Here is a 25,611-nt window from a genome sequence, read left to right as displayed (position 1 = left end):
AGAACAGTTAAGAAACTATAATTCCTTCGTCTTATGTAATGCTAGGCATTGGATAAAAAGGACAAGATGGTTCTCCACAAAATGATAAAGATCTTTAAGACGTGCTCTAGAGTTGAGCACAAAAAGCAATCTGAGGAGGGATTTGTTTTGCAGGATGCCTCTCCTATATTAGCACGTAACACTACCATATATTTCACAAAGGGACATACGTAGATACATAGATAAGCATCTGATAACAGTGGTTATCCCTGAGACTCTGGCCTTAGATGTCAATTTTTTCTTTATTGTGTATTAATGTTACCTGATACATACGAAAGTTTGTGTACTATACTAGGTATAAAGCATACTGCACCAAACATCTGTGGGCTCACCATGCAAGTACTTAACTCGCCAATAGTTTGTACACACCCACCTGTCCCCCACCTCATGTCCTTGCTTCCCTGCTTCCATCCCAGCTACAGAGAACCACCATGATACCTTTTGTATTGATCATTTCTTTGCTTTTTTAAAAAACATGCAATATTACCATATATATATATATTTAAACTGTATTTAGCATAGTGTTACTTAGTTTGTTAACTCAAAAAAATTATCTCACTGTCATCTTCTGGAATTCTATTTTTTCCCCTCTCTCTCAATATTATGTTTCCAGGATGTATCCATTCATTCCGTTACATATAACACGTTCATTCATTTCCACAGTTGTAAACAATTCTGTGATGTGAATGTATCACCATATATTTATCCATCCTCCTGTCAATGGCCATTTAGGTGGTTTTTAGTGTTTGCTATTTTGAAACTGCGGCCAAGAGCATTCATGTACATTTTTCCTGGGTTTATATTCATGGGAGGGTTTGCTGGGTCAGGCGTGCAAATGTTCGGATTTGAGGGATAACCTCCAACTGTCTCCCAGGCAGTCGGCCTCTCTATAAGGTTTCCAACTTGTGCTTCACTTGACTTTGAAGGTGCCCCGCCTGGCGGGGCCGGCCTCACCCACCTCCGCACCCCACGACCGCCAGCTGCCCACCCGGAAGCGCGCGCCCGCTCACCTTTGTTCTCCTGCTTGAGCTCCTCCTGCAGCAGGTCCGTTTGCCGGTTGCCCAGCACGAAGGCAAGGAAGGAGAGGATGAGGGCGTTGAGGATGCCGATGATGGCCAGGATGTACGCCCAGCGCACCGAACAGTCCCCCAGGGAGTACTTCCCGGTCTTGGCCCCGCACATGTCCCGGATCGTCTCGGCATCCCAGCCGTCGGGGAAGATCATGCAGCCCAGCACAAGGCACAGAGCTGAGGAGGCGCCAGACCGAGCCCACCGCCAGGGTCAGGAAGGAAGAGAGAAGGGGAAGATTACTTCCCAGAGCCTGAGGACCACCAGGAGGCCCCCTGAGGCTGGGACCCGCCCCCCCGCACCGCCCATCAACCCAAGAGCTTGTGAACCACCTCCTGTGGATCCAGAAACTCTAAACCCTGGGAGGGCCTCATGCCTTGGGGAGCAGAAACTTTTCAAAACACAATGCCATCGCCTGCCCCCATCAAATCAACTCCTCCTCCAGGAAGCCTTCCTGGAAATAGGAGAAAATAGCAAACCAGGGTCACCTCCTTCAGCTCCCTTTAGCATCTTGGCCATGCTTACCCTCTCCCATCCTCACCATTCTTTATTGTTTATTTTTGTCATTTACTCAACAAATTTTTATTGAGAGCCATTTTCCGGGCTCAGTAGGCCACCTCCAGCTGTGACCTTCCCCTCCTGGCAGTGAGAGTTTTTGATTATGTCTACTGGCTTTATGTTGCCCTTTTTAGTGCCTGACAGTCCGCCAGCGACTGGGTTACTGTGTCTGAGACCTGACGTCACCACAAGGCTCAGGTTGGGGCAGAGGGGCCCTTGACCCCCCGGCAGGCCCACAGGTGCTTAACCTGGGTTTTAGATGACAGTGATGACAAAGTGGGAGTGGCAGTCAGTTCTGCCCACTGTCTAGGAGGCACATCTCGTTGCCAGGGTGCGGAGGGGGACACCTGGCTTTGCCATCTCTTTCCCTCATCTACCGTACGAGGAAGTGCTCCCCACGGCACAGACTCTTCCCTGCCTCGAGTTCTGCCTCCTCTGGCCTCACCCCGACCTGCTAACAGGACAGTCCTTCTGCACTCCCCTAGGGTGCGCTCCTTATACTGACACAGGGCGCCCCTGACAGCACTGTGATCTCACACACACAAACACACACACACACACACATGTTGGAGCAGGCCTTCCTCCCCTCTCCAACGCGCTCACCTTCTCCAAGACAATTCCTAGCTCGAGTGAAAGACACCTCTAATAAATGGCTGGGGAAAAGAGCTCGTGGCAAAGGGAAGGGCAAATGCAAAAAAGCCCTGAGGCAAGAATGAGCTTGGTGAGTTAAAGAATTCAACAAGTTTGCAGATGCCCTTTAGATACCCAAATGGAGAAGGAAACTCAGGGAGAAATCAGGGCTGGAGATATAAATGTGGGCGCTGTGGGCATGTAAATCCCTGGGACTGGATGTTATGGAAACTGAAGAGAAGGCCCAGGACGGAGCCCAGGGGCGCTCTAGCAATTATGGGGTGGGAAGAGAGGAGGAGCCTACGGAGAGGGCTTGACCCAGCCACCTTCCCATATTTCCCTAACACTTTTCAGGACCCTCCAGGACCCTGGAGAGGGGAGGAGGGTCAAATGCCAGGGATGGAGGAGTGGGAGACGAGGCGCCTAAGTCCTTCACATCCGCAGGGTCCTTTGAGGGGTCGGGGGCAGGGGGGCTGCACTCCCACCTCCCCATCCTCAGCCCTGAATCTCCAGCTTGAGGCAGGGGTGAGGAAAGCGCCTGGGAGGGGCAAAACCCACCCAGTCCCTCCTTCTCCTCTCCCGGGTACAGTGTTTCCTCTCCTGCCCAGAGCATCCCCGTCACCATGGAAACCGCGGCAGTATCCTGCAGGTGGTCCTCCTCCCTCTGCAAGCTCAGCGTTCAAAGAGGTTTTCTCCCGGGGCTCTGCGCCTGCACGTTCTCTGTCTCGCTGCCTCATCACTTACGTGTCTCTCTAGTCGTGTGTCTCCATTCCTTTCTCTTCTCCACCCTTTTCATCTTTTTTTGCCTCTCTCTCCACACCCCTCCCCCTCTCTCTCCACACCCCTCCCCCTCTCTCCACACCCCTCCCCCTCTCTCCACACCCCTCCCCCTCTCTCTCCAGCTAGTCTATACAGGGCTCAATCCTCAGTCTTGACCCTCCCTCTTCCCTTTTCTCCTTAGATCTCAGCATTTGACATTCATTCAACACCCCTCCTCTTCTCTCTGCCTTTTCTTGCTTCTCTTCCTTCTCTTTATCTATCCCCTTGCCCTTTCCTCTCTCTGCCTCTCCCTTCATATATTCTACAAATAAATTCTGAGTGTCTTCTATGTGTCAGGCACTGTGCAGGGTGCTGGGGACACTGCCAGTCATGGTTTCTTGTCCTCAGGAGCGGAGGTGTGTGGAGACGAATCAAATCAAATCAACACAGAAATAGAATATTTATACGTGTCAGGGAGCGACGGGAAGGAGACCCAGGATAACAGGGCACTCAGAGAAGGCGTGGGGGGGCGTGTGGGACCTCTCTCTCCATCTCTCACTCACTCTCTCTGCCTCCTTTACTCTGCAGTGTTTTAGGTGGTGGCTATGGGGCCCCAGAGGCTGCTCTGGGAACGACAAACACCCAGAAGTAAAGCAAGTGGAGAAAAGCCAATCAGACAGGTTTCCTGAGACCTGGGGCAGGAGAGGAAGAGACCTCTAGGGACAGCACAGACCAGGTAGGTGATCAAGAGGCTCAACGATCAGGAGGTGGAGTAACTAGAGACAAGGCAGCCTTCAGCATCCCCATGTGCTGGATGAGGAAACCACGGCTGAGGTCTTTGGAGTCCAAGTTCAAGTCTCTTATGGAAATAATGAGGTGGCTGAAGAGCCACCTGCTATAAGGCATAGACACAGGTGCAGGGTGCAGGGTGGGGTAAGTGGGGTGCATTGTGGGATGTACAGCATCACCCCTGGCCTCTACCCACCACCCATAGTCATAGTAATAAAAAAAAAAAAGTCTCAAGACACTGTCAAATGTCCCGTTGGGGGCAAAGTTGTCCCTGGTTGAGAACCGCTGGTCTAGGGGAAGGGGCCCTCGGATGGGGCACCGATATCCAGTCACCCTAGAGTCAACTGACTTCCCAAGCAGCCAGGAGGTGTTGGACAAATTTAAGATTAATAACATTACTGTTATTAATAATATGATAACGATAACAAATAGTATTGGGTGCTTAACTATGTGCCAGGGTGTGAAGCCCCTAACATGCGTGATCTCATTTAATCCTATAACAAATCTGAGGCTCAGAGGAACTAAGTAGTATCGTATCCATGTCACACACCTAGTAAGTGGCGGGTTCTGTATTCAAACCCAGACAGGTCTTTACTTAATGTTTCTCTTTGAATAGACTCACTTTTTTTTTGGCCGTGCCACGCGGCTTGTGGGATCTTAGTTCCCCAACCAACCAGGGACTGAACCCAGGCCCTCAGCAGTAAAAGCTCCGAGTCCCAACCACTGGACCGCCAGGGAATTCCATAGACTCACTTTTCAACTGAGAGGCATTTACTTTAAAAGTAAGCTTTATATCACTATCAAAGAAAAGGAAACCAGGATCATTGACCATAGATAGAAGGCAACTATAAACATAAGTATAGTAAAACCAAAACATTGTTCTTAGGTTCTAGCTGGATACTTTTACCTTCAAATGATCTGAGCCATCTCAGAGCACCTTAAAAAGGAAGGAAATTCTGACACATGCTACAACGTGGAGGAATCTTGAGGACATTATGCTAAATTATATGAGCCAGTCACAAAAGGTCAAATATTGTATGATTCCACTTATATGAGGAACCAAGAGCAGTCAGATTCCTAGAGGCGGAAAGTAGAATACTGGTTGTCAGGGGCTGGGGGCGGGGCATGGGGAGTTAGTGTTTAATAGGGACAGAGTTCTGCATGTGAAAAGAGTTGTGAGGACAGATGGTGAGGCTGGTTGCACAACAGTGTGAATGTTCTTAATGGCACAGAACTGGACATCTAAGAATGGGTAAAATGGTAAATTTTACGTTATGTGTATTTTACCAAAAAAAAAAAAAAAAAAGAGAGAGAGAAAGAGGAAGGAAGGGAGTGAGGGAGGAAAGGGAACACAGAAAATGACACGACGTATTTTCCTCATGGATGTGTATGTAAATGCACACAAAAAGATCAGGAAAAATAGAAATTAAGTTTATAACAATGGTGGCCTCTGGGCAGGGAGCGGGTGGGGACTTTAGCCTGTTTGTAATGCTTCAGCTTTTCACGGAGTGAATGTATTCATGTAAATTAAACTAAAATTAAAAAAACATAATTTAAAATATTGGTTTTTCAAAGAATACACATATATACATACGTAAGCTTGCATGTCTATAAACATTTCTGGAAGAATACAGAAGCAACTTAATGATGGGAACCTCTGAAACACTGCCTGGGGTGGAAGAGGAAAGGAGGCAGACACTTGCTTTTTATTCTCTGCCCTACTGTACTGTTGGAAAGTGTTTAACATTTGCATATATTACTTTTATGATAAAAATGATATTATTATGTCCAGTCCTTTGCCACTTAGATGTCTGGCCATGAAATCCTCTTACACTTTTAAAATATAATTAAGCAACTAAAGGAAAGTTAAAAGGAAAAACAATACTTGAGTTTGGGGAATGAACCCAGGATGAGACTAAAAAAGTGATGAAGTTAAGAGAAAATATACAATATACGTGGGTGTTTGTTTCCTTTAAAGCTTGTGGTGTAAATGTGCCTTTATGCAAAGCTTTTTAATTATACATTTTATGCTTAGCTATTTTAATAGAGTTTCATTATGATACCATTACACTATCCTCAAGGGACATACACTGAGCCGATCACTCCTAAAGGGAGGGCTTTGTTTATGCTCAGCTGTCCCCTCCATGCCTGATGCACCCCAGCTGCTACCCATTACTAGGGGGTCAGATTGGATGTCCCCCAGGGCTTTCTGTCCCTGAGCAGACACCAAAGAGGCTTGATATAGACTGAACTGTGTCCCCACAAAAGTCATATTTTGAAGCCGTAACCTCCAGTGTGACAGTATTTGTGGGAGGGGCCTTGGGAAGATAATTAGGGTTAGATGAGGTCATGAGAGTGGGGCCCCATGATGGGATTAGTGCCCTTATAAGAAGAGATACCAGAGAGCTTGCTCTCTCCCTGCACCTGCCACCTTAGGACACAGCAAGAAGGTGGCCGTCTGCAAGCCAAGAAGAGGACTCTCACCAGAGCCAGACCATGCTGGTCTGGAATTCTAGGTCTTGGAATTCTAGTTTCCTGAACTATGAGAAAATAAATGTAAGCCACCCAGTCTATGGTATTTTGTTATGGCAGCTACGTGCAACAACTTAGATGCCTCTTAGAGTCATAACATTGGGGAAAACTGTGATTCCATTTATATAACATACACTGATAACCCTGGTTACTTCTAAGGAGGGGATTGAGGAGCCAAGGACAGGACAGGACGGACACCTTGCACTGCTAACCTGCTACACCTTTTGAATTCAGGACCACGTGAATAAGTTACCTACTGAAACCTTAAGGTATGTGGGAGTTGACCACTAATAAGTGACTATTGCCAGAGATTTTTTCACTCACTTGGAATGAAATAATTAAAGCAACAAAGAATCGCAATGCACAAGCCAAATGGAACTCACAGAAATAATGAATTAATCACAAAAAAAACATAACTGAAAATCTCTAGACCCCTTTTGACTGAGCTTGCCAATTTCTAGGAATTTATTCTAAGAAAATGCTCAAGGATCTGCTCTAAGATTTAGCTATGAGGATGTCTATCACATCTTTATTTGCAAGAAAGAGAAGAAGGAAGAGAGGAGGAAAACAAGGGAGGAGGAGAGGGAGAAATAATAAAAGAAGGAAGGAAAGAAAGAAGCAACTAATTATCCAACAACACGGGAATATTCTTTCATACCATGGAATACTACTCCCCTACTAAACTATACTGAGGAAGATTTAATGATACAGAAAATACTTATGATATGTTAGGTTTCAAAAGGATGTGAAAAATAATGTACAATATAATTTCATTTTGGGAAGAAATACTTACATAGTTATAGCAAATAGTTATATAAAATTTACCACATCAGGTACTATGCTATGTATTTTACACACATTACTTCATTTAATCCCCACAACACTCTGTGGAATAGGTACTATTATTATCTTCTTTTTACAGTTGAGGACACAGAGGCACAGAGATGTCATCCAAGTTATCCAAGGTCACACAGCTGGTAAGTTACAGAACCAGGATTTGGACCCAGACAGTCTGGCTCCAGAGCCTGCTCATAACCAGTACTCTATACTGTTACGACTGCAGACCAACAGTTAAGTTGACTGTTTCTGGGAGAGTGAGATTATGTGTGTAATCTTGGTCATCTATATTCTCCAATTTTTGTACAAAGAACAACGATAATTTTACAAAGCTGTAAAAGTCCTAGAAAAGGTGAAAAAGAGAAGCAGTATAGCACAGAATGCACGGATGGCTGCTCGTATCCTGTATCTTCTATGAGTCCCTTCCTCACATTTAGGAAGGTTTTCCTAGAAAGAACCAGGCTGATTTGGGGGCTGAGAGAAGCCCGGAGAAGGACCTGCGGTGGCACCGCGACCACAGCTTTCCAAGGAAGAGCCTCCCCAGGCCCGGTGCGCTAGGGGGCTGTGGGGAGACACCCCCCACACACACACCCTAAGAAGGAGGTTGTCCTCACGTCCCTCGCACCAGCTCTGTCCTGCCCCCCAGGGCAGGGGCTTATCGTACAAGGGAGACCAGACCTCTCCTAACAGTCAACCCCGCCCGCTGGATTTGAAGATCCAGGCCCAATCTTAGTGCTTCCATCAGCTGGGGAGCTTGGAGGGGACGGGACTCTCGTGCCTGGGCTCCCTACACCCCATCCAGCACCCAGATTACGGGGACACCCTGACTCCTCCACTTCCCTCACCCCCAATCCAGTCCACTTGCAAGGCCGACTGGCTTGACCTCCAAAAAATATCTCGGACTGACCTCTTTTCTCCATCTCCACTGCCACCATCTGTCCAAGCTGCCATGATCTCCCTCCTGGAAGACCGCAGTGGCCTCCTAACTAGCTTCTCTGCTCTCATCCTTGCCCCATCATCTGTTCTCCACTCAGCATCCAGAGTGAGCCGCCAAAAGCAGGTGGTGCCACTCCCTTGCTCAACACCCTTCAAAAGCTTCCCACTACGCTCAGGATAAACCCTGATGCCCGGTCCTGGCCCGTGTGACCCACAGGCTCACCCCACTTTCCCCCAAGCCATTCGGCCTCTCGATCCGTACACTCCAGCCACCCTGGGCCTCCCTTCTAACCCTAACCCTAACAACATTTCTAGTTCAGCCCCCCTGGAGGGCTTGGCACTCACTGTTCCCTCTCCCTGGGACACCTCCTCCAAGCCATTCAGTCCCCGGCTGGTGGTTCCTGATCTTGAGGAGACTACTGTTTAGTAGGGGGACTGTTAGGAACACACATAATTGTATCCGTTGTCACAGATGCCGTTATGGAGAGATGGGACACCCATCGCTTTGTGTGGTAATTATGTGGGAACAGTATTTACTCCACCACCCCTGGGCCCAGCCTGTGTGGAGCCCACAGGCAGCCTCCTGACAACCTTTGAATCCGCTGCATCCCCCGCTACCCTGGATCGGCTCTGCCACGCTCATCTCAAGGGCTCGGTCAGAACCCTCCCGCCGCTCTCCCCGCATCCTGTCTCACTCCTCCAGTCTGGCCCAGGCCCATCCAGGTGGCTCCATCCCTTCCCTGTCCCTCTGGCTCCTCCAGGCAGCCGTCCTTTCTCAAGGCTGTTCTTCTCAGTTTCTCTGTTGCTAATTTGAGCAGCTGCTCTGGCGCCTCTCTCCAAGCCGCCTTTTCTGGCTCCTCCTCCACCTGCATCTTAAAGGTTGGTGTTTCGAGGCTGTCTCCTCCTTTCCCTCTACACGCTCTCCCCGGGCAATTTCACCCACACTCAGACTGACATCTAACATCTCCAGCTGAGACCTCTTTCCTCGGTTCGAGGCCAGAATAGCCAACAGCTGGTCAGAGCCCTCCCCCTGTGGGTCTCATAGGGACCGCAAATTCAGCATTTCCCAGACTGAGCGGATCTCCCTTCTGTGTCCTTTGGGAATGTCATTCCAAGACCAAATCGTTCAACGAGAGGACCTTGGGTCATCTGCAAGGCCTGCCTGTCCTCACCCCGCCCCACACACACACACCTCCTGGGCGCCTAAATAGGTCTCCAGTTTTCTCCTCCTCCCGTCCCCCCGCCTCAGCCCCTCTCACCTGGACCACTGCCACTGCTTTCCCCCCAGGCTCCTGGTCTCCCATCAGGCCTCCATCAGTCCTTTCCCTGCAGCAACTGCCCAAGTCATCTTTCTTTTCTTTTTTTAAAATTTATTTATTTTTGGCTGCACTGGATCTTCATTGCTGCTCACAGGCTTTCTCTAGTTGCGGCAAGCAGGGGCTACTCTTGGTTGTGGTGCGCGGGCTTCTCATTGCAGTGGCTTCTCTTGTTGCAGAGCACGGGCTCTAGGCGTGCAGGCTTCAGTAGTTGTGGCACGTGGGCTCAGTAGTTGCGGCTCGCAGGCTCTAGAGCGCAGGCTCAGTAGTTGTGGCACATGGGCTTAGTTGCTCCGTGGCATGTAGGATCGTCCCAGACCAGGGCTCCAACCCATGTCCCCTGCATTGGCAGGCGGATTCTTAACCACTGGAACACCAGGGAAGTCCCCAAGTCATCTTTCTAAACCCACATCTGGCCCTGGTCATTCCCATGCCTGTAAGTAATTGCCCATAACCTAAGAATAAGACCCCAAACTCCAAGGCCCAACTTTCAGAGCTCCCCTGCTTTTCCAGGTGTATTTCCCAGTTCTCCCCACTTTTCAACCTTTCCTCCCTGGTTTGTAGCACAGAACATGGAATGTTGGAACCAAAGGGTTATGACGAAACTCACACGACAGCTAATAACAACTGCTATTTGGCAAATTGGGTTTCCTTTGTGCCAGGGTGTGTACACACATTCTCAATCAATCCTTTAACAGCCCCATGAGCTAGTTACTAACCATTATAGTCCCCATTTTATAGAGGAGGAAACTTAGAGTCAGAAATTGTATAACCTTCCAAAGGACACTTAGTTGGTAATGCCACACTCAGGATTCAAATTTAGGTTGGCTGACTGATGAATATGCTGCCTCCAAAGGAGCGGGTGGTGGAGCTAGGACTTAAATCAGAGATTATCATTCAGGGACTTCCCTGGCGGTCCAGTGGTTAAGACTCCACGCTCCCAATGCAGGGAGCACAGGTTCGATCCCTAGTCAGGGAACTAAGATCCCATATGCTGCACTGCACGGCCAAAAAAAAAAAAAAAAAAGAGCTCATCATTCATTCATTCAGTAGACACTTATTAAGAACCTACTATGTGCCAGCCCAGACTCCTGATCCAGGGCTCTCCTTATGCCATTAAACGGCTCTGGGATAAAAGGTTGATAATGATGAATAACATGAAATGGAATGAAAAGAGTAAGACAAAAATAAGAGGCTGTCAGAATAAGAATAGTTCAGCCCTCATCCTTTTGACACCTCCAGCCCATCCTCTCTACCAACAACCAGATCTATGATTCCCCCCCTGCTCAAAACACTCCAAGGCCATTCTAGGTATTATACTACACTCAGGAGCCATATAGGAGGGAACTGATGATTTGCTTGTGTTGAGAAAAAACAAATTTCACCATGGGGAAAACATCCATAGACAAAGTCAAAAGATAAGCTGGGAGACAATATTTGTAACATATCACAAAGAGCTAACTTTTTTAATTTATAAAGAGTTCTTACAAATCAAAGAGGAAAAATACCATTAGCTTGGTAGAAAAATATTTCTGAACTGACAGTTTACAGAAAACATACAGGTACACCTTGGAGATATTGCGGGTGCAGTTCCAGACCTCCACAATAAAGCAAATATCACAATAAAGCGAGTCACACAAATTTTTTTTTGGTTTCCCAGTGCATATAAAAGTTATGTTTACACTATACTGTAGTCTATTAAGTGTGCAATAGCATTATGTCTAAAAAAATGTACAAACTTAATTTTAAAATACTTTATAGCTAAAACAATGCCAAAACAATTACAAAAATCACTGATCACAGATCACCCATAACAAATATAACAATGAAAAAGTATGAAATATTGTGAGAATTACCAAAAGGTGACACACAGACACAAAGGGTAGCAAATGCTATTTGGAAAAATGGCACCGATAGACTTGCTCAACACAGGGTTGCCACAAACCTTCAATTTGTTTAAAAAAAAAAAAAAAAAGGCAATATCTGTGAGGTGTACTAAAGTAAACTGCAATAAAATGAGGTCGGCCTGTATATATAAAAGATGCTCGACCTCATTCATAAAAGAAAGACAAATTACTACCATAAGAGAGTACTTTTTGCCCATCAGTTTGGCAAAAATAAAATATTTGATAACACAGTTGGCAAGAATGCGGGGAAACAGGTACCCTCATACATTGTTGCTGGAAGTGTAACTTTGTGTAACTTGCATGGAGGAGACTATGACTGGATCTGTCAAAGCTGTAAACGTAAAGACCATTTAATCCAGCAATTCCACTCTAGGTCTTTATTTTATCCTTATACTTACATATGTATCAAATTATTTATAGACAACGTTATCCACTGAAATACTGTGATAGCAAGATATTGTAAATAACTTAAATATTGATTACGTAAAAGATGACACATCCACACAAAAGTATATTATGCAGCTCTTAAGAAAAAAGCAGCTCTCTGTACACTGATCTGGAACAATCTCCAAGATGTGTTGTTGAATTTAAAAAGCAAGACAAACCAAGTGTTTAGTATGCTACCATTTGTGGTGGTTTATAAATATGTCCACAACTTTTTAAATATACTTCCTTTTGAGAGGAGGAGCTGAATTCTCCTCCCCTTGAATGTGGGCTGGATTTAGTAACTCACTTCTAACAATAGAGTGTGGCAGAAGTGGTCTGTGATATCTGAGATTAGAACATAAAAGGCATTTGCTACGACAAAGGAGGCAAGAATGTACAATGGAGAAAAGACAGTCTCTTCAGCAAGGGGTGCTGGGAAAGCTGGACCACTGCATGTAAGTTAATGACATTAGAACACTCCCTCACAGCATACATAAAAATAAACTCAAAATGGCTTAAAGACCTATATATAAGACACGACACCATAAAACTCTGAGAAGAGAACATAGGCAAAAGGTTCTCTGACATAAATCATAGCAATATTTTCTTAGATCAGTCTCCCAAGGCAAAAGAAACCATCAACAGAATGTAAAGACAACCTACAGAATGGGAGAAAATATTTGCAAACCATGTAACTGATGAGGGGTTAATATCCATAATATGTAAACAGCTCATACAACGCAATAGCAAAGGAACCAAATAATCCAATTTTAAAATGGGCGGAATATCTAAATAGACATTTCTCTGAAAAAAGACATACAGATGGCCAATAGGCACATGAAAAGATGCTCAACATCACTAATTATTAGAGAAACGCAAATCAAAACTACAATGAGGTACCACCTCACACTCACAGAACGGCCATCATTAAAAAGTCCACAAATAACGAATGCTGGAGAGGGTGTGGAGAAAAGGGAACCCTCCTACACTGTTGGTGGGAATGTAAATTGTTGCAGCCACTATGGAGAACAGTACAGAGGTTCCTTAAAAGAGAAAAAATAGAGCCACCATATGATCCAGCAATTCCACTCCTGGGCATATATCCAGAAAAGATGAAAAAGATGTGGTATATATACACAATGGAATATTACTTAGCCATAAAAAAGAATGAAATATTGCCATTTGCAGCAACATGGATGGACCTAGAGAATATCATACAAAGTGAAGGAAGTCAGACAGAGAAAGACAAATATTATATGATATCACTTACATGTGGAATCTAAAAATAATACAAATGAATCTATATACAAAACAGAAACAGACTCACAACCAGAAAACCAATTTATGGTTACCAAAGGGGAAAGGGAGGGGGGGAGAGGGATAAATTAGGAGTATGGGATTAACAGATACAAACTACTACAATACATAAAATAGATAAGCAACAAGGATTTACTGTATAACACAGGAAACTATATTCAATATCTTGTAATAACCTATAATGGAAAATAATCTGAGAAATATATGTATGTAACTCATTTTGTTGTACATGTGAAACTAACACAATATTGTAAATCAACTATACTTCAATTAAAAAAAAAAAAGTCAGTGGGATGACCAAAACAATCGTGAAAAAGAACAAAATTGGAGGACTCACACTTCCTGATTTGAAAACTCACTACAAAGCAACAGTAATCAAGACAGACTGTTACTGGCATAAGGATAGACATACAGATCAATGGAACAGAAGTGAGAGTCCAGAAATTAACCCATGGTCAATTGATTTTTGGCAAGGGTGCCAAGACCATTCAGTTGAGAAAGAACACTGTTTTCAATAAACGGTGCGGGGACAACTGGAGAGCCACATTCAAAAGAATGAAGTTGAACCCTTACTTTACACCATATACAAAAATTAACTCAAATGGATGAGAGCCCTAAGTGTAAAAACTAAAACTATAAAGCCCTTAGAAGAAAACAGAGGTAAATTTTTGTAACCTTGGGTTTGGCAATGGATTCTTAGAAATGACATCAAAAGCACAAGCAACAACAACAACAACAAAAAGATAAACTGGACTTTGTATAAATTTAAAACTTTTGTGCTTCAAAGAACACCATCAAGAAAGTGAAAAGACAGCCATAGAATGGAAGAAAATATTTGCAAATCATATATCTGATGAGGGACTTAAAACAAGAGTATAAAGAACTCTTACAACTCAATAGTAAAAAGAAAAATAACCCAATTTTTAAATGGGCAAAGGGGAAGAGAATGAGGGGAGGAAAGAAATAGGTGAGAGAGATTAAAAGGTACAAACTTCCAGTTGCAAAATAAATGAGTCATGGTTATGAAATGTACAGTGTAGGGAGTACAGTCAGTAAATATATATTATGTTTATATGGTAACATACAGTAACTAGACTCATCCTGGTGATCATTTTGAAATACACAGAAATATCAAATCACTATGTTGTATGATAGGAACTAACATAGTGTTGTAGGTCAATTATACTTCAAAAAAAAAAAAAAACACAGAAAAAGAGAACAGACTTGTGGTTACCAGAGGTGGGGGTAGGAGGAGAGGCAACTGGATGAAGGTGGTCAAAAGGTACAAACTTCCAGTTATAAGGTAAATAAGTACTAGGGATGTCACGTACAGCATGAAAAATATAATTACCACCACTGTACGTTATATATGAAAGCTGTTAAGAGAGTAAATCCTGAGAGTTCTCATCACACACAAAAATTTTCTATTTTTTAAATTTTGTATCTATGTAAGATGATGGATGTTCACTAAGCCAAATTATGCTGTACACCTGAAATTTATACAGTGCTTTATGTCAACTGTATCTCAATAAAACTGGAAGGAAAAAAATGGGCAAAGGATCTGAATAGGTGTTTCTCTAAAGAAGGTATATAAATGGCCAACAAGCACATGAAAAGATGCTTAACACCACTAATCATTAGGGAAATGGAAATCAAAACCACAAGTTACCAGTTCACATCCAGTAGGATGGCTGTAAGTGTTGATGAGGATATGACTAAGCACCTTCACACACTGCTGGTGGGAAAGTAAAATGGTACTGCCACTTTGGAATACAATCTGGCAGTTCTTCAAAACGTTAGAGTTGCCACCTGAGCCAGCAACTAGACTCTCAGGAATATATCCAAGGGAAATGAAAACATGTGTCCACACAAAAACTTGTACACAAGTGTTCAAGCAACATTATTCATAACAGCCAAAAGGTGGAGACAATCCAAATGTCCATCTGCTAATGACTGGATAAACAAAACGTGGTATATCTGTACAATGGAATATTATTCAGCTGTAAAAAGGAATGAAGCATTGACCCATGCTGCAACATGAATGAACCTTGAAAACATAATGCTAAGTGAAAGATGTCAATCACAAAGACCACATATTATATGATTCCATTTATACAAAATGTCCAGAACAGGCTTAATAGACAGAAAGTAGATTAATGGCTGCTTAGAGGACGGAGAAGATGGGCATGGTAGGCTTAAGGGGAGATAGCTAAAGGATAGATATAAGGCGTCTTGAGGTTATGTGAATATCTTAAAATTGATTGTGGTAATGGTTACACAACTCTGTAAATATACTAAAAACCACTAATTTGTACACTTTATATGTGTGAATTGTGTGGCATATGATTTAAATCCAATAAAGCTACTACCAAAGAAGGGGGGGTGGGCATCATACCTTTTTATTTCTCTCTCTCAGAGCACTCATTCTGAGGTCTCCTCCAGCCGACCCCAGCTAAGGTCTTGGGTGCAACTTCATGAGACACCTCAAGCCAGAACTACCCATCTAAGCACTCCCAAATTCCTGTGACTCACAGAAACAGAGATAATAAATGCTTGTTGCTTTCAGCCACTAAGTTTTGGGGTAATTTGCTATGCAGCAATAGATAACTAATATACCATTTATTTTTTTTAAATATAGTTTGCATTTGCTTGTATATTTATGGGATTTCTTGGAAAGGATACTCAAGAAATGGTAAAAGTGGTTGCCCCTGGGAGGAGACTTCTGGGACGATCACTGAGAAATGAGAGCAGGGAGGAGACTTACATCTGATTAAACACCATTTTAGCTTTTGAATTTTGTTTCATGTGCATGTATTAACTTTTCCGAAAAGTAAATGAAAGTCTGGAAAAATTTTTAAAGATTAAAAAAAAAAAAGTCAACAACCATCTGCTGCTTATAGATAAAGTCTAAACTCCTGACCATGGCTTAGAAGGCATCCGCAATCCAGCCACCGTCCACCTTCCCAGTCTCAGCTCTCACCTCCCCTTGTGCTAACTGTTTGTGGTGCCCAAAACACACCAGGCTATTTCCCTCCTCCACACCTTCAATCATACTGCCTCTTCTGCCTGGTTCGCCTTCTCATCCTTTAAGACTCAGCTCAAATGCTGTTACTTTTTTGGAAGACTTCTCTGGCTGTCCTTAATGTGTCAGAAGCGTGTGCCCCCAAGATACCCTTGCATGATTCAATCATTTCATGTGTCATCCCATAGTGTGACGATCCAATTTCTTTGCTGCCTCTCCCATTAGGCTATGAGCTTCCTGGGAGCGAGGACTCTTACTCAGGATTCCCTGAGCCTAGCATAGCCTGACACACAGAGGAGGCTGTCAGTAAAGGACTGACGTGAGAAAGAAAGGAAGGGAATAGGGGGAGAAGGAGCAAAGCAAAAAATGAAAGAAGGGAGGGAGGGAAGGAAGGAAGGGAGAATTGGGGGAGCAAGAAAATGAGGGAGGGAACAAGAGTGGGAGGAAAGAAATTCCCCCAGTGTGCTCAGCAGTATCACCACATACAACAAAGACTCACTGGATGAATAAAATCCCAAACCAAGTCTGAGACATAACCCAAGGAAGTGGGGAGGGATGTGGATGCATATTCTAAGCTGTCGTGACACTGTTGCTCCTACCTCAGAGACCCCTGATGATTTAGGACACACACCTGGAAGGCAGGAAGATGCTCATCTCTGGCTCACCAACCAGCCCCTGCTGCCACCTCCACCATCAGTCTCCCCAGCTCCCACTCCATCCCACACGTGCTGTTTGCCACAGTGATTCTAGCCCTGGGCAGCGCCTGACACATAGTAGGCTCTCGACACTGAATAAATGTGGTCAGAATCACCTCCCTTCCGTGGGTAGAGGAGTCTCACTTTGTGAGCATGGACTTGTCTCTTCTCTGGGACTCAGTTTTTTCATCTGTACAACGAGGGAGTTGAGCCAGCTGATTGGTAAGACCCTTCCCAGCTGACAGTCTATGACTTCTTAAGGCCTTTGATCATCTCAGCAAGTCCAAAGTCTTTCACCTGAATAGCAAGGACCCCTCACAAGCTGCTCTTCACTCAGACTATGTCACAAGAATAACAGTGACCATTTACTGATTGTTCACTATATACCAGGAACCACACTCAGCATTTCAGCCGCATGGTTTCATTTCTTTCTTTCCATGACCTCTGAAGTAGGTACAATAATCACCTCCATTTTACAGATACAGGAACTGAGGCTCAGAGAGGAAACCCACTTATCCAAGGGACACAGCTGGGAAGTGGCAAAGTGGGAATTCTCAGTCCTCCACCACTTCCCCACACTGCCCCCTCGGACCCTCGACCAGGCTTCCAGTCTGAGTCTCTACTCCAGCCAGCAACCCCCCTTTGGCTAACCTCACTCAGCCCACAGGTAAACAATGAGTACATACACCTGACAGTTGTAACTTGTAATCTGTGTATTCACGTCCTGTGCTCCAATTCAGGGGTAAAAACAGGTTCTGGATCCATTTAGACTCATGTGAAGTTTCAGCTCCTCCTTTCACTAGATGTGTGACCTTAGGGCAAGTCATTTTAACAGAAGAACAGTAAATGACATAACAAATGTGAAAGTGTCTAGCACCCCAAAGATGGGAAAGACCAGGTAAAGAGTAGCAGAGATATGCTGAGAAGCCTTGAAAAACTGACCCCTGGGACTTCCCTGGTGGCGCAGTGGTTAAGAATCCGCCTGCTAATGCAGAGGACACGGGTTCGAGCCCTGGTCCGGGAAGATCCCACATGCCGCGGAGCAACTAAGCCCGTGCGCCACAACTACTGAGCCCGCATGCCACAACTACTGAAGCCCGTGCGCCTAGAGCCCGTGCTCCGCAACAAGAGAAGCCACCGCAATGAGAAGCCCGCGCACCGCAACGAAGAGTAGCCCCTGCTCGCCACAACTAGCGGAAGCCCACACACAGCAACAAAGACCAAACACAGCCAAAAATAAATTAATTAATTCTTTTAGAAAAGAAAAGCTGACCCCTAACTCCACAAAGAGCCACCTGAGTCTCCCAGCCTCTCTACTTAGCGTTCGACTCTTCAGGCAAATTCATCCTGTCTCTATTCCCATCCTGAATGTTCCTTTATAAATCCTTCATAAATCCTTGGGCTTTCTAGTTAGACAGACTGAGTTACAATTCTGGCTCCACCACTTACCCCCTGTATGACCTTGGACAAATGACTCTTTCCTTTCAGAGGCTCAGTGTTCTCATCTATGAAATATTCATAGTGGTACCTACCCCATAGGATTGTTGTGAGGATTCAATGACAGTATGCATGTGGTCAAGCATATAGTAAAGGCTCAGAAAATGTTAACTATTTTTTCCTGATTATTAACAGTGGTAGTAGCTTCGAACTGCCTGCTGATTAAATCCAAATTTTTTGACCCAGTACTCAGAGCCTTGCACACTGTAGCCCCGTCATTCCTTCCTGGCCTCTTTCGCTGCCGCTCCCCTACATGGATGCCACGCTCAAGCCAGATGTGGCTTTCTCCCCTCTGTGTCTCTCCCTCCATGGTCTTCCTCTCCATTCAGAATGCTCTCTCACAACTCACACCTGTCCACACCCAGCCCCACTCAAGCTTCACCCCCCAGCTAAGGCGGTATCCTCCTCAATTGCCCTGGGCTTGCACAGCACCTAAAGCTGAGCACGTATCAGTGCTCAGACTGTCCAGGATGAGGCCTCTGTCTGCACTTGTCTAACCCACAGTAGCCCTCTTCCAGTGGTCACACCTGATTTCCCTTTGTGGGAATTTATCTTTCTCCCCTATCAGTTCATGTGTCCCAGGAATGGGTATGTGGCCGAGACCTTAGACAAAGTCACACTGATTAATTAAGAGGTAGACACTTGACCAAAGCTAGACAATCAGAATCAGCCCTGGAACTTTTGCTGGAACCATTGAATAAAAGCTGTTTGTTTTTTCCACAGGCATTGCTAAGCTGAAGGAATGTAAATTCAGAGCTGCTGGTAGCCTTACTTATCACCTTCAAGAGAGAAGTGAACTTAAAAGTGAGCCAACACAGAGGAACCAGGAAATGGAGATTGACTGATTTTTTTTTAATATTTATTTATTTATTTGGCTGCACTGGCACTCGGGGTATTCGTTGCTGCATGCAAACTCTTAGTTGCACCATGTGGGATCTAGTTCCTGACCAGGGATCAAACCCAGGCCCCCTGCATAGGGTGTGCGGAGTCTTAGCCACTGGACCACCAGGGAAGTCCCAAGAGATTGACTTTTTTTTGGAGTATAATTGCTTTACAATGTTGTGTTAGTTTCTGCTGTATAACAAAGTGAATCAGCTATATGTATACATATATCCCCATATCCCCTCCCTCTTGCATCTCCCTCCCACCCTCCCTATCCCACCCCTCTAGGTGGTCACACAGCACCGAGCTGACCTCCCTGTGCGATGCAGCTGCTTCCCACTAGCTATCTATTTTACATTTGGTAGTGTATATATGTCCATGCTACTGAGAGACTGATTTTTAATGATGTTATTTGAGCATCTGGATCCATCCGTGCCTGAAGCCACTACTCCTGACTTTTAATGTATGTGAGCCAAAAACACTACCCTCTTTACCTTATTTTAATTTACTTAAGTCAGCTTGAGTTGGGTTTCTGTCATTTTTCACTGCAAGATTGCTGACCAATATAGCGATTCAGCTAGGTGGTAAGCTTCCTGAGAGCAGGGATTGCCCACATGCTGCATGGCATGGCCAAAAAAACAGCGTGAGTAAATGTTCACTTGAACAAGAACCATACAACAGGCATTCTCTTTTTTTTTTTTTTTTTTTCTGTCTGCACTGCACGGCATGCAGGATCTGAGTTCCCCAACCAGGGATCAAACCTGTGCCCCCTGCAGTGCAAGCGCAGAGTCTCAACCACTGGACCGCCAGGGAAGTCCCTCTAATTCTTATCTGATACAAACAAGGCCCTCTGCTTCTCTGCAGTTTCTCTGAGGATGACTGATTTCTCACTTTCTGAGTGGAATGATCTTGGTGAAAGAGTTATTCTAGGAACCCCACAGGTCTGAAAGAGATACTTTAAATCTACTAATCTGACTGATTAGTCCCCCACTGTACAGATGAGAAAACTGAGATTTAAGCTAAAAAGTGGTTGTTTAACACTACATGGTGAGTCACAGGCAGAATTAACTAAGACAACCCTCCCCACCAGCGCAATCCCACGACTTGTAGTCTAGTGCTCTGGCCTCTGCCCCTTTTTTTTTTTAACAAATTTATTTATTTTTATTTATTTATTTTTGGGTGCATTGGGTCTCTGTTGCTGCGCTTGGGCTTTCTCTAGTTGCGGTGAGCAGGGGCTACTCTTCATTGCGGTGCGCAGGCTTCTTATTGAAGTGGCTTCTCTTGTTGCGAAGCATGGGCTCCAGGCGCGCAGGCTTCAGTAGTTGTAGCACGTGGGCTCAGTAGTTGTGGTGCACGGGTTTAGTTGCTCCGTGGCATGTGGGATCTTCCCGGACCAGGGCTCGAACCCGTGTCCCCTGCATTGGCAGGCGGATTCTTAACCACTGCACCACCAGGGAAGCCCCTGACCTCTGCCCTTTATTAAGCAAAGCAAGTCAGTCACTTACCCAGAGCTCAGAAATCTCTAAGTAAAATACAATGAACTGCTCAACTCTGATAATTGCCCTCAGAGGTGGGGCGAAACACAAGGGAAAGAGCGCTGGACGAGGAGTCATGACTAGTTCACTCTATTACTGGCTGTGTGACTTTGGGTAAGACCTTCACGTCTCTAGGCTTAGTTTCCTCTCTCTATAATGGGGATGGAGGAAGGCAGGGTTTGAAGGAGCTGATTTCTAAGATCCCTGAAATTCTATATTTACATGGGGGTTGTTGGATAGTTCATCAAATCCCCAAGATTAAACCCACATGGATTACAGAGAATTGGATGGATTACAGAGAATTGGAAGGCCAAGAGGTCAGCAATCCATCTGCAGACTACAAATTAAGGTTCAGGAAATGGGAGTTCCAGCTGAGCATATATTCTTTCCAGCTCGCCTTTTAAGAGTAGAATGGAAATCACCTTCTGGGTACTGACAAATATGGAGATACGTCCCACATCCTACAATTCTCCTTTCTCACTTTCTCCAAAATCTTAAAAGACCTCCATCTAAGTCAGTTGGAGCAAGCCCACTAGAATGTCCACACTGAATAAATGCTGCCTTCTGCAAGGTATTCCTTTTGGGAGTTTGAACAATTCTTCCAACGGGCCAGAAATTCCTCCCAGCATTTGTAACAGTCCTCTTGGGGAAGCAAACCAGCCTCATGATTTTGCCTTCACACCTTGGCTTTCATCTCAAGTGACAATTCTCAATTTGATCACCCATTGTGTTTTCTTTTTTTTTTAATTTTTTAAATTAATTTATTTATTTGGTTGTGCTGGGTCTTAGTTGCAGCAGGCGGGCTCCTTAGTTGCGGCTGGTGCGCTGCTTAGTTGTAGCATGCGACCTCTTAGTTGCGGCACGCATGTGGGATCTAGTTCCCTGACCAGGGATTGAACCCGGGTCCCTTGCATCAGGAGCGTGGAGTCTTAATCACTGTACCACCAGGGAACTCCCATCCATTGTTTTCTACACTTGGCCATTTCCAAAAATCATAGTCCTCCTTTAAAAAATGGAGGTTTGGGGGCTTCCCTGGTGGCACAGTGGTTGAGAATCTGCCTGCCAATGCAGGGGACACGGGTTCGAGCCCTGGTCTGGGAAGATCCCACATACCGGGGAGCAACTGGGCCCGTGAGCCACAACTACTGAGCCTGTGCGTCTGGAGCCTGTGCTCCGCAACAAGAGAGGCCCGCACACCGCGATGAAGAGTGACCCCCGCTTGCCGCAACTAGAGAAAGCCCTCGCACAGAAATGAAGACCCAACACAGCTAAAATAAATAAATAAATTTATTTAAAAAAATAAAAAAATATTAAAAAATTTAAAAATGGAGGTTTGGGACTTCCCTGGTGGCACAGTGGTTAAGAATCCACCTGCCAATGAGGGGGACACAGGTTCAATCCCTGGTCCAGGAAGATCCCACATGCCGCGGAGCAACTAAGCCTGTGCGCCACAACTACTGACCCAGCACTCTAGAGCCCTCCAGCCACAACTACTGAGCCCACGTGCCACAACTACTGAAGCCCACGCACCTAGAGCCCATGCTCCACAACGTGAGAAGCCACCGCAATGAGAAGCCCGTGCACCGCAAAGAAGAGTAGCCCCCGCTCACCGCAACTAGAGAAAGCCCGCGCGCAGCAACGAAGACCCAATGAAGCCAAAAATAAATAATTTAATTTTTTTAAAAAAAATAGAGGTTTCCCCTCAAGGATGATGTTCAAGAGTATACACCCCACAATCCAAAAGACAGTTTCCTACAATGTTCTGAGGTGTGGAACCATCAGCAAGTGACAGAACAGCTTCTTCAGGAGGTCTCTTTTGAAGGGGCTGACACTTGTTGAATATCCTGAGGTGCTTATTTTTAAAAACCATCTCTGCTGCATGATCATCACATTTTCCCTTCTCTTTCTCAACCCTGGAAGGCTCTAAACTTTTTCCTTCACCAGTCTTCATCGGCCCTCCTCCTCCATCCCTGCCATCCCCTGGCCCAACTGTCCTCAGCCCAACTTTCTTCCCTGCCTGCAATTAGGCAAATGCCCAAGTTGCTGAATCTTCAAAATCTGTCTTCGATTGAAAGGTAGGCAGTGATGGGGGACTCTAATGGATCCTGGAAAACTGTCTCAGCAGTTCTTACTCCCAAAAGGCCCTTCTCTGGTTTTTAGGGCAAGGTGTCTGTCTTAGCCAAACATTTCAGAGGGTCCCAGAGACTCATTCCCACTAGGCATGGCACCAGAACCCTTCCTGCCTTGGTGGGGGTGGGAGGCTGGAGATCTGCTCTCCAGAGGCCCATGTTGCCAGGTGTTGTCAATCACCTACACTTCAAACATTGGACAGACACTACAGACAGCCTTCTCTTACCACCACCCTCCATCTTTTCCCAACTTTATAGTTTATAAATTACTCTTTCATGAGTTCTTGGACTCTTCTCCACTGTTTTACAGATGAGGAAACTGAGCCTCAAAGAAGTAAAGTGAAACATCCAAATTGATAACGTTAGCAAGTTAAAGGTCACTGTCAGATCTCTTGATTCCCCATCTCATTTTTTTGTTTGTTTTTAATTTTTTAGGCAGCGCCGTGTGGCATGTGGGATCTTAGTTCCCCTACCAGGGATCAAACCCGTGCCCCCTGCATTGGGAGCGCAGAATCTTAACCACTGGACCACCAGGAAAGCCCCTCATGCTTTTTTCAATGCAACAGAAATTGCTCACACCTAGAGTAACTCCTCATTCAGATAGTTATTTCCCCTAAGAGCCAAGGGTCTCTTTCTCAGAGACCCTCAGAAACTCAGACATAATGCTCACCCATCAATAAACGCAATCTGCCCACATCCAAGCACACAGACCTATAGACCCAGTTTTAAGGCTCTGCCCTCTGCCCCAAGGTGTCTCTCTCATAGAATCCCCTCCCCAGTGGCTGCTTAGAGTCAGCGAAGGAGGTGTGTCTTTAGACAGAGGAGCAGAATCTGTCTCTGACTCCTCCAAGAAGGGGTCCTGGAAGGAAGAAGCCCCTTCCTCAGCGTCTGTTCTAGGAGTCCCACCCCCGCCCCTCCCCTACCTGCCAAGAGCTGCATCCAGGCGCAGATCTTGTAGACCGTGGCCGTGTTGCAGAAGAAGAAAAGAGCAAAGCAGGTGATGCAGCCGAGGATCAGCACCATGGAGAGCAGCACGAAGAAGGCGGCCGCCTTGAAGGCGCCGGACGGGATAGTGCTGAAGTCGGTGAACGAGCCGCGGCAGGTGAGCTCGCGGCCCGCCAGCCCGCTGCCCACACAGTAGTGGAAGAGGCCGAAGTAGCCAGGCTTGGGGGTGCTCACGCTGTCGCCCACCCAGTAGGGCTGGATGAAGACCACCACGTTGATGATGGCGAAGCAGATGGTGAAGATGGCCCATAGCACACCGATGGCCCGCGAATTCCGCATGTAGTGCTCGTGGTAGAGCTTGGAGGCCTCCTGCGAGGGCAGCATGGTGCCCGGGGGCGGGGCCGGCGGCGGCTTGCGGGGGCCGCCGGCCCGGGACCGACCGCCGGGCTGCCGGGCGGGAGCTGGGGACGCACGCGAGAAGCGACCCTGAGCCAAGGAACCCGCGAGGGCGGGGCCTGAGGCGGAGCTGAGGGGACCCGGGGGCTGGTATGGAGGAGCTAGGAGGGGGTCATGAGAGTACTGGGAAGGTGTCAGGGTAGGGGGAGACTGGCAAAGATCTCCAATTCGGGGACATAGGAAGAGGCCATGTGAAAGTTGGGGGGCTGGGATGAGGGAGCTGGAAGGAGCATAGGAGAGCTGGAGGCGGGGCGCTAGAAAGTGGTTACGGTGGCGTTGGGGAGGGGGCTTGGGGGCTGGTACCGGCGAAGTAAGAGGGGACCGTGGGGAGATGGAATGGAGGCTGGAGACCGGCAGCGGAGAATTAGCAGCGGGGTTTTACAGGGAGCTCGGAAGGGAATCTGGGGGCTGGTGTTCGGGGTAAAAGGAGGTCTGGTATTGGGTGTCTAGAAAGGGGCTGTGGAGAGGGGGGTGGGCGCTTCTACGAGGGGGTAAGAAGGGGATGTAAGGGGCTAGTGCCAGGGGACTGGGAAGGTGATATGGGGGCTGGGACAGGGAGGGCGAAGTGCAGGAACCAGGATGAGGCTAGAGGGACATCGGGGGCCGGGGCCGCAGGGTCTGAACACGGGGCGGGGGGGGTTGGGAGGGTCCCTCCGAAGACAGGGCTGGGGGGAGCCTAGGTTTGGCGGGCCAGGGCTACAGGGAGAGAGGTTTTCCAGGCCAAGGGGATGAGGGACAGGCGCCGGCAGGCAGCCCGAGCCGCGAGGGGCGGGCAGTGGGCAGGGGCTGTCCCCGGGGCGCGGGGAGCGGCCGGGCCCGGGTAGGGCCAGGGGTTGGGGGGTGGGGGGGGCGGCTGCCGCGCGCCCAGGCCGGACGCGCGCGGAGGCTGCGGCCGCGGGAAGGGGGTGCGGGGAGACCAACCTGGGCCCGGTCCGGAGCAGTGGGTCCGGGACTGGCACGGCCTAGGCGCCGCGGCTCGGCGCTCCGAGCGGTGGCTTCCCGGGCCCAGGCGGCGGCCTCGGCGCGGCCTCCATCTTGCTCGGGCTCTCCCCGGGGCGCGCTCCCGCGCGGAGGCGCGAGCTCTCGGGCACCGGCGCGGCCCGACGGAGGCGCGTTCTTGCCGCCGGCGTGCGGGGCGGAGCGGAACAGGAAAGGGAGCTCGGGTGTCTGCCAGTCCCGGAGAGGGGTCGGCACGGTCCCTGGGGTCCCCCAGCCGGAGCAGTAAGCCTCCGCCACAGTAAGGCCTTCTAATTCGGGGGACCCCCTCCTTCCGGCCGGAGCTGTGCCATTGTGGGGCCACGCAAAGCCCATGGGAACGGGGGAGGGGCAGAACAGG

The 25,611-nt window shown here is 46.9% G+C and overlaps 2 protein-coding genes across 4 annotated transcripts in view; one reads left to right on the top strand and one right to left on the bottom strand.

Annotated features, from left to right (window-relative positions):
* The window catches only part of SETD5 (SET domain containing 5), a 117,681-nt gene extending 97,801 nt beyond the window's left edge, over window positions 1-19,880 (top strand). The window contains exons 23-26 of one of the 2 annotated variants that reach the window (XR_014232056.1): window positions 3,643-3,790; window positions 6,535-6,644; window positions 7,298-7,352; window positions 19,052-19,880. Coding sequence is in view for 1 of the 2 variants with exons in the window: in XM_082344312.1 (XP_082200438.1) it covers window positions 3,643-3,774 (132 nt within the window). In the remaining variant the exon portion in view is untranslated. The remainder of the gene's footprint in view (window positions 1-3,642; window positions 3,791-6,534; window positions 6,645-7,297; window positions 7,353-19,051) is intronic. The other variant, XM_082344312.1, reaches the window with a different exon arrangement.
* LHFPL4 (LHFPL tetraspan subfamily member 4) overlaps window positions 1-25,324 on the bottom strand; it is a 31,517-nt gene extending 6,193 nt beyond the window's left edge. For both annotated transcript variants that reach the window (XR_014232067.1, XM_082344440.1), the window contains exons 1-3: window positions 25,197-25,324; window positions 23,798-24,280; window positions 1,050-1,286 (exon numbers count right to left, since the gene is read on the bottom strand). Coding sequence is in view for 1 of the 2 variants with exons in the window: in XM_082344440.1 (XP_082200566.1) it covers window positions 1,050-1,286; window positions 23,798-24,203 (643 nt within the window). In the remaining variant the exon portion in view is untranslated. The remainder of the gene's footprint in view (window positions 1-1,049; window positions 1,287-23,797; window positions 24,281-25,196) is intronic.
* Window positions 25,325-25,611: the final 287 nt, after the last annotated feature.

The sequence above is a fragment of the Balaenoptera borealis genome (assembly GCF_965194805.1).
Source record: "Balaenoptera borealis genome assembly, chromosome: 12".
Taxonomy (NCBI): Eukaryota; Metazoa; Chordata; class Mammalia; order Artiodactyla; family Balaenopteridae; genus Balaenoptera; species Balaenoptera borealis.
The sequence above is the reverse complement of the archived record's forward strand: the minus strand, read 5'-3'. Positions and strand labels throughout refer to the sequence as shown.